At 48.3% G+C, this 9,400-nt stretch overlaps 2 protein-coding genes across 3 annotated transcripts; one reads left to right on the top strand and one right to left on the bottom strand.

Annotated features, from left to right (window-relative positions):
• Positions 1-512: 512 nt before the first annotated feature.
• On the bottom strand, positions 513-1,857 carry PPTG_10813. 2 transcript variants are annotated; one of them, XM_008906270.1, is made up of 5 exons: positions 1,748-1,857; positions 1,440-1,586; positions 1,292-1,357; positions 1,083-1,224; positions 513-1,012 (listed from the first exon to the last, which is right to left on the bottom strand). In XM_008906270.1, exons 1-5 carry the CDS (start codon positions 1,832-1,834, stop codon positions 909-911), a joined length of 546 nt encoding a protein of 181 aa, XP_008904518.1. In that variant the 5' UTR covers positions 1,835-1,857; the 3' UTR covers positions 513-908. The 2 variants fall into 2 exon arrangements, with proteins under 2 accessions (XP_008904518.1, XP_008904519.1); XM_008906271.1 differs by lacking the exon at positions 1,748-1,857 and adding an exon at positions 1,691-1,747.
• A 2,176-nt stretch (positions 1,858-4,033) lies between these two features.
• PPTG_10814 (hypothetical protein) lies at positions 4,034-8,855 on the top strand (the record flags this gene model as incomplete). Its single annotated transcript, XM_008906272.1, has 1 exon — positions 4,034-8,855. One exon carries the CDS (start codon positions 4,034-4,036, stop codon positions 8,756-8,758), a length of 4,725 nt encoding a protein of 1,574 aa, XP_008904520.1. The 3' UTR covers positions 8,759-8,855.
• Between the last annotated feature and the right edge of the window lie 545 nt (positions 8,856-9,400).

Consider the following 9,400-nt stretch of genomic DNA (forward strand, 5'->3'; position numbering starts at 1 on the left):
ATCGACGCAGGCATGACGGAATTGTTTATGGTCCGTATGGTACTAGAAATCCTGGTGCCTCGTCTACAGTCGCTAGTGAATTGGTCCGAGAAGAGAAAGAAGAAAAAGATTCGGAGGAGGTTGCTTTTTGGATGCGGAGGATCGCGTGGCTAACATTCTGAAACGAGAGGCGGATAATTCGCGAGCTTCTGGTGTCGCATTGGAGCACGCCGTAGGCAAGAGATTTGGATCAATCACTGCTCTCATAGGCAATGTGAGACGTTCGGCCAGCAAGGATGCCCGTCTACAGCACAAGAAACATCGGATTGATGACAATGAGAAGAAGGTAGAGCGAGAGCGACGAGCATTGAAGATCGGACGTAACGCAAAGAATAAGACGTTACAGTCGAAGTATTCGACGAAAGTGCACCGTTCAGTGACACAGGATGTGAGGGCGGATAGCAGATGTGATACGAAGGTGTAAGGATCAACGAGGAGAAAAAAAAGAACCGGTCAACTATGATAATCTGTTTGACCTTGAGAACCGGGGCACCCCGTCGATGCTTGAGGATAAGGATTGTGGTAGGCACACTCGGCTTCCAATGAAAGAGCTCTAGAGTATCATGTTATGCGCACAAAATCGAGAACGAAGACAAGTGTCAGCGTGATTTTGTCGCTAATGTCGTGGCTGGTAACCTTGATGTGATTTCAGCGAAATAAAGACAACGTGTAGACAGTCATCACTCGCTCGAAGATGAAGAGCGCGACGTGCTGGCGTTTCTGAAGAGCTGGAGACTTTTAACTGAACGCTAAACTCTTGATGGCGGAATCAAGCCGCAAAGCTGAGGCGAAGCGTACTAGACAAAACCTCATTGTTGTGCTACACACGCAGACAGATCGTCACACGCCTTCCTCAAAAACAATTATAGTCAAATGTCGGCAGTGGGGATAGTCGCCTGATAATTGATAGGCGATGCCATATTAGCCAAGATGGCGTTGTCGGGGTAACTTGTGTCAGGAATGTACTCGTACGCTATTTACAAACAAGAAGATCATTAGCACAAAAATATGAAAACCAGTCGTTGACAAGTACTTCGAAGTACCTGCGTAAGTGTCGATAACGTCTTCCTTGGACTTGACCACAACGGTTGTCACCACACACTGCACCGTGAATATTACAGCGTGAAATCCAGACGCTAAATATGCTGCAGTCTTCCGTCGTGGATTGTTGTGCGCCTCCAACCCCTACCAACATCAACACTAAATCAGAGATCCACACCACTTCAAACACCCACAACAGCGTTTGTGCTACCCAATAGAAAGCACCCTGGAACGCCAGCACCAGCACAAGCAATGACGCTCCGACCAGAAATCCAATCTACACAGCAGCAACAATTTGGAAGCATAAGTCAGCGCTTTCTCCTACTACTAATGCCGCTTCGAGCTCCACAAAAGCTTACGGAAAATGCTGACGGCGACTTGTTCAGGATGACGATGGCCACGAATGTGAAAACCACGTAGACACCGGCGGTGATTGTAGCGTCGAAACCCACGTACGGAGTCTCCAGGAGAAACATGGTAGTCAGCAACAATGCGCAGGACAAGACCTACAGTAGTGAAGGCAGGGGGCATGGAAGTGTTAGTGGAGCCTCTCCCGCTAAGTGATATCATGGATATTGCGAGTGAGTCAGAACGTGGATAGAGATGCAACCTCGTGCATTAGGAAGCCAAACGTATGCAGTTGTGAATGAGGATGAGAGAAACGCACCATATTGCCAGACAGCGCTGCATTGAGGAGCTTGCGGCGAGTCTCCAGCATCGTGGAGTGCTGCTTGGAAAATGTTTGTGATTGCATTGAGAACAGTAGTACTTAATCGTAGTAATTTGGCTTCTGAACACTTTCAAGTATTATCAAGCAACATACTATCCAGCTATGCTACTCACAGCAATGCTACTCAAAGCACTAATATTTGTATCTGCGCAGTTTTCTTAATAGTACTACTGTTTAACTACTTTAATACAAACAAATATGACCTCAAAATCATCAGGCTAAACGATCTGATTGGCTGGGATGACATTCAGAAGAAAAAACCCATCAATTTTTTGGGTTTTTTTTCGTCTGAATGCTACCTCTCGCCAAATCGGTGTCGTGTCGTAATCCTCTCTTTATTGATAGCGTCGGGAATCCACTTTTTATCATTATGTAGAGGAATCACTTTCCGAGCTGTACCTGTTACGGTATATAGTACACACGACGAGGTACAGAAGCATGTATTATCTTTAAAACGGATCGCACGTCATGTTTTTACTTTCTTTCAATTTGACAGCGTAGGCATGTAGAGTTAATTTAACTTAACACGCACACACGGAACCAACGAGAATCTGGGTAAAATTGAAGAGATGGCGAATTGAATACGGCTTGAAAATGCATTATTGTATAGTATTGAATACAGTATGGGAATATCAGTCACTAATCAATTTTTAAACCACTGGAATTCAGCGAATAATAGCCTGGGTCTTCACTGGAATAAGTTCCAGACCCTGAGCTATTCCACGAACAAAAGCTCTCTAATAAATTAAATGAGTTTGACATATATGTGCATATTGTCCGTAACAGGGTAAATCAGCAATTAACGAAATACTGCATATCAATGCAGTTGTGAGGAATGGCAGCACCGTTTCCTATTTCCATTCCAACTGGGATAGCATGCATTACTGACCTTAGCCTTCCGTTGCTGACGGACCAAGAGTGAATATTATGTGTGCGAGTGTTGTTCACTGCGAAGAATCCGTACACTATTCAAAGAAACCTGAGAGCAGTTATCAAGAGTCAACGGTTTCAGTTATAGCAGTAGACAGTTTTGCTACCTTGACGGTACATTATGTAACTTATTAATAATAGTAAATACAGCAGTAATAAGCATGCAAAAGGTTGTTTCTTTTTCTTGAAGATATTTCAATAAAAGCAGGGATTATACGACGGGAAGTCTCCCTGATATTATGAAAAACAAAAGATATATGCTGAGTATCAACTCGGTTCTTTAGTGCAGCGAGCTAAACGTCACAAAGGGATTTGCATGAGGAAAACACCATTTCATATTCACGGCAAACATTTGCCGCCGAATTCTTGCGTCCCGCAATCAGAGCGAACCACGAAGCAATACTACGTGGGCCCTGTAAATTTGCAAAGCCAGATGATCACCCTACATGCTGCAAAGCAAGAAGATCAACGCATTAGGAAACTTTATTTGGAAACTGCGCTCTGCAGGAGTTTCGACAACACCGAAGGGACAACACACCCGAAACTATATGAGCTGTCCGCTATTCGAAGCGCCCGTCACGCACTCGAATACAATAGCTTACGGTCTTGCGTCGCCTTGTTCACGCACACCAAAATAACACGACGTTCCGGGATTGCCTATCCTGGTACATGTATAATACTGAACTGCACAGGACGAGTTCTACAACACCAGCTGCAAGTACAGATGCATTCACTTCGTCAGAACACCTTGAAAGAGCGATTGGAGCAACCACACCCAATCCCAAGACCAATCCTGCTGTCGATCGATTGTAAAAAAAAATCCACGCAATCATGGCGGCCTTAACCCTTGCACCGCAGTAACGTTTTATATTAACCCAAGCTTCTTTTTAGCCAGGTTTTACATGTTAGTTTGCATTATTCATTAAATAAATACTGTTTAAAGTTATTTTGGTCAACACCCGCAGGTTTAGCTGGGGTACAAGTCTACAAATAATGTCCGGGAGGCTAATCTAATTTAGGTTATTTTAACTGGATTTTAACTGGACTCGCCACTCCAATCAATTACCAGAAGTTCCACCGATTAAGTACCCTGTTTTGCAGATATGTAAATCTGATTAAAATAAAATGTTCAGCTAATAAAGAGAAACATTATCCGCGTTTTGCAAATACATGAGAAGAGGAAGGACCGCTCAATTCCGCTTGTCGGCGCCGTAAACAATCGTCTCGATGGGCCGATAGGCTCACTCAAGCAACGCGACTTCGTGCCATTTCAGCAAAATCACCACCGCTAGCATGATACCACGTGCGTTGGTGGTGACTTTATTTCGGGCATTAGTGTGCCTTCTCCTCGTGGTCTTACCCGGGGCATTCTCAGCTGATGAGCCGGTCCAGTTGAGCGAGAGTTTTGGTGGTCCCCACGGAACGGAATTCTCTGATCAAGCTTCGGTCGCGGCAGGACAAACGATCGGGTCGATTACTATTCGTGCCGGTGAACGCGTGGATGGTATTTCGTTGGAGGTGACAGGGCCAAAAGCAGCTACATTCAGTCATGGTGGGTCAGGTGGAAAGGCAAACACTCTGACGCTCGCCAAGGAAGAATACATCACGTCGATGGAGGCGCATTGGGGCGAGAAGAAAGGTCGAACGCGAATCTTCTACTTGAGTTTTGGTACTAGCGCGGGTAACACGGTGTCAGGTGGTTCTCAGACGGAGAGCAAGAACACGGTGACGGCGCCGAAAGGTTTCCAACTCGGAGGCTTTTTCGGCCAGGACGGCGATGAAATTGACAAGTTGGGTGCGATTTGGACGCGTATATCGGCCGAAGCTCCGGCGACGGAAGCCCCTGCTCCTGCTCCTGCTCCAGCTCCTGCTCCTGCATCTGCAGCCGCATCGGGTAGTGGAGTCCCTGCTGCCGAGTCAACGGCAGGTTCTGGAGCCGACTCTGCACTAGCTTCAACCGAATCGTCAGGCCCCGCTGAAGCCCCCACGAAGCAGAACGCTGTATCTACTGAAGATTCTGCACTTGCGTCGGACGGTGCTTCAGGCTCTACGGAAACTCCGGTTAAGAAAAAGAAAAAGGCGACAGTAAAGTCGAGCGAAGGCTCTGCAGCTGAGTCCAGCGGAGACTCGGCAGTAGCTTCTGCTGCTGCTTCTGGTTCTGGTTCTGGTTCTGCTGAAGTCTCCATTAAGAAAAAGAAAACGAAGAAGGCAGCAGTAGCGTCCAGCGAAGCATCGGCAGGGTCGACAGAAGACGCTGCGTTAGCCTCAGCCGATGCTTCAGGCTCTACTGACACCCCGATTAAGAAGAAAGCGAAGAAGACAGCTGCAACGGCATCGAATGGAGGCTCTACAGTCGAGTCCACGGAAAGCTCCGCACTAGCTTCTGGTGACGCCTCTGGCTCTGCTGAAGCCCCCATTAAGTCGAAGAAGAAGAAGGCGGCAATAGCATCGAGTGAAGGATCTGCAGGGTCGACAGAGGACGCTGCATTAGCTTCAGCCGATGCTTCAGGATCAACTGATACCCCGATTAAGAAGAAGAAGAAAACAAAGACAGCAGCAACATCGAGTGAAGGCTCAACCGAAGACTCCGCACTAGCTTCTGGTGACGTCTCTGGCTCTGCTGAAGCCCCCATTAAGAAGAAGAAGGCAGCAGTAGCATCAAGTGAAGGCTCTGCAGTCGGATCCACAGAAGACTCGGCAGTGGCCTCAGGAGCGGGATCGTCTACAACGTCAGCCAAATCCTCCGCAGCGACATCCACCGCGGGATCAGCAGTAGAGTCGACAGAAGGCTCTGCTGCTGCGCCACCTGCTGGATCGGCCGCCGCTACTGAAGGCTCAGCTGCCGGGACCACAGCAGATTCGGCAGCAGCGGGTTCGGCAGCAACGTCAGCTGAATCGTCAGCAACAGCTTCTACCATGGGATCAGCAGAGCAGACACAAGGCTCGGCTGCTGCGGCTCCAGCAGGTTCTGGGCCGCCACCAGGAACGGAAGCCCCCGCTGCTCCAACAATGAGTGTCAAAGACTCTATCGTGTTAAGTGAAAGTTTTGGTGGACCTCATGGCATGGATTTCTCGGACAAGAACTTTGTTAACTCTGGACAGACTGTTAGTCAAATCTCCATCTACGCTGGTGAACGCCTAGACGGTGTGAGTCTAGAGATCTCAGCTCCCAAGACGCTCACGTTCACTCACGGAGGAACCGGTGGTGACCGTAAGGTGCTGAAGCTTGGTCCAGGAGAGTACATCAACTCGATGGAGGTTCATTGGGGTAAGAAGGACGACCACACTCGTATTTTTTACGTGAATTTCCTGACGAGTGCGGGTAACTCGCTGTCTGGAGGATCAATGACAGACGACAAGAGCACAGTGACTGCACCTGAAGGTTTCCAGTTAGCGGGTTTCTTCGGTAAATCTGGCAAGGAGATCGATACTCTGGGTGCTGTTTGGGCATATATCGATCTCGTTACGCCAGCTCCGACACCTGCACCAGCTCCTGTTAAGGATGAGGACTCGCCAGGCACTGTCGCTCCAGAGGACATTGCTGGCAGTTTGTCGGAGGTGAAGACGAAGGCGAATAAGCGGCCTGTTCAGCTGAGTGATTCTTTCGGCGGACCCCATGGAGAACAGTTCTCCGATCAACTGGCTTGCACGTCTGGAATGACCATCAGCTCTGTCACTATTCGAGCAGGTGAGCGTCTTGACGGCCTTACGGTACAAGTCGCAGCACCTAAAGAGATGACATTTACACATGGTGGAACCGGAGGTACCGATAACACGCTTGCTCTTGAACCTGGAGAGTACATTACGACGATGGAGGCGCATTGGGGCCAAAAGAGTGGTCACACGCGTATTTTCTACCTCAGTCTGGGCACTAACAAAGGCAACACTGTGTCTGGCGGATCACAAACCAAGGAGAAGGGTACAGTTACTGCACCGAAAGGCTTCCAGCTTGTCGGGTTCTTTGGTCGATATGGTGACGAAATGGATCTTATTGGCGCAGTGTGGTCGAGTATTGCAGCGGTTAATGAAACCAGCAGCACTGTTAAGGTGTCTTCGGAGGAGGACATCGCCCTAGGTGAGCTCTTTGGCGGTCCACACGGCAACGCGTTCTCGGATATCAATGAAATCAAGTTTGGACAAACGATCAGCTCTATCACGATCAGGTCGGATAAGCGAGTGGATTCTGTGACGTTGCAGGTTGCTGCACCCATGAAGCTAACACTGAATCATGGAGGACGTGGAGGAACGGAGAAGACGATCACTCTTGCTGCTGATGAGTACATCACTTCTATGGAGGCTCATTGGGACAAGAAGGACAAGCATACACGAGTCTTCTACATCAGCTTCACTACCACCGCTGGTCAGACTATCGAAGGTGGAACCAAGACCGAGAATTCCGGTACAGCGACCGCTCCTGAAGGCTTCGTGCTGAGTGGATTTTACGGTCGCGCTGCTGATGAAGTGGATCAAATTGGTGCGATATGGACGAGAAAGACGGCGAAGAACGTATTGCTTACCGATCCATCGGGTGTGGGCAATGGTACGTATGGCACAACCATTCGCAATTGGGTGGGCCCCACCATTGGTAAAAACAGTGATACAGCCTGCTACCGGAAGTCCATGCCCTTCGATAGCAACAACATTTGTCCCTTGGGATACAGCAAAGATGGTGACGACTGTGCAGCTCGTTGTCCATTGTCATACCCGATTTCGTGTGGCTTGGAATGTATTCCTCAAAATGACGACTGCGTTCTCGCTGTGCTCGCCAAAATCGGTTCCGTTGTCGCTGTGGCACTCAATGCTGCGACTGGTGGTGTGTTTGGTGAGATCTTGGCTGCCTACAAGATCGCCAAATGGGCTGTATTATGCGTGCGGAACCTTGTGGAAGTCATCAGGGGCCTCGTGTACTATCTCCGATACCGACAAACGTCAGCCCCCGTCGGTGAGACTGCAGAAATGCTTACGATTGCTTACCAGGCTGACGTCGTCTTATACGATCTCCCCATTGCTATTTGCACGTGCCTCAATATACCAGTCCCCAAAAATGCCCAGTTCGCCGATTACGTTCTTGTCATCGTGGAAGGTATCGTGAAGCAAGCGATCACCAATGGTGACGAGATCATTTCGACTGGAGCCAACGTCATGAATTTACTCACTGGCAATGGCATGGCCAACAAGTCAACGACCACAGTGGATGAACTCGAAGATCTAGTCGCCAAGAACTCGAGTTGTGGTTGGCAGCTCAAACGCCTTACCGACCGCGTCACACGCGCTGTACTCAAGTATCGCAATGCGAGTACTGAGGTCGACGACATTCGAGTGAAGGTGTACAAATCGTCGATTGTGCTGAACGATATCCCCATTGTCACGAACAACTGCATGGGGGAACTATTGGCTACAAAGACTAGGACAGCAGCGTACGAAACGCGTGACCTCTTGCGAAAGACGTTCGGGGTTATCGTTGATCAACTCATCGAAACTGGCAAGACAGATGGTGGCAAGGACGTTGCAGAAGACGATTATATGCTGGAAGTAGCAAATATGGGTCTAGTTGTGCTCTCGACGATCGACCCGACAGGTATCGCGTACATGGCGTCACAGTTCGTGCAGCCCATTTGTGGACCCACAGCGTATGTGGGTGAAATTGACGACGGAACATTACACGATGCTTTGGGACTTAAGACGGTGGATGAAGCGTTTGAGGGCAGCTACGGATCCTACACCCACGCAGGCGATGGTGTTGTTCACCTCATTTTTGAGAGTGTGGACACTAAGGATGTGACGGTTGTAGTCCATTCGGGTGGTGACGGATATACGAAGGTCGATGTTGGCGCTGGAGATGTCACTACATGGGACGCTACGTTCCCGGAGCTGGAGGACAAGACACTCTACTTAGATCGCTGGCGCCCCGGTCTCTTTGGTTTACCTGGTAAGGGTGGTGGTTCGTTATTGATGTGGATTCCTCGATCATCGGAAGGGGGTCATATCACCTTGCACGTACGAATCAACCCGTCCTAGATGCAATATGTGTGCATTGCGTTTGAAAAATATATGACCTAGTACTGTCAGTTATTGAGCGGCCTACTCGAAATAATACCATGCTTACTCTTTATCATGGTTTACTGAGCTCTTCTGTCGAGGTACTAACAATTTGTTTCACAATCCCTGTACAAGTATCGCCCTCCCAGCAGATTTTTCTTCTTTTATTTTATTTGTATCCGAGCGGGGGTACCATTTTCGTTCCAGCCCTCTTTTGGCGATGTAATTCAAGTTTATACATATTTATAATATTCATGTGATGTAACTAATGTAAAGCACCTTGAAAGTGAAATGAACGTACTCAGAACCTTTTAAGCAAGTCCAGCACAAACAAAGTGAATCAAAATCGAACGAGCTTCTTATCGCTGATATATGAATGCGTGTTTGTTCCCCCGTACTTTGGAAACAATTGATCCATGATAATTTGCACGACAAAACTTAGTAGTGTTACAATAGACCTTCACGTCACTTTCTGACAATGTCGTTAGTTACGATGCACAGATCCAAATGGCTTACCTAAAAGGTCGAAGTTGCAGTTGTGGTGTAGCTTGGTCAGCAAAATCTGCGAGGTTCCTGGATCCGATATCCAACCAGTATCCATACACCGATTAACGGAGCCCC

Source organism: Phytophthora parasitica (assembly GCF_000247585.1).
Source record: "Phytophthora parasitica INRA-310 unplaced genomic scaffold supercont2.23, whole genome shotgun sequence".
Classification (NCBI taxonomy): domain Eukaryota; phylum Oomycota; class Peronosporomycetes; order Peronosporales; family Peronosporaceae; genus Phytophthora; species Phytophthora nicotianae.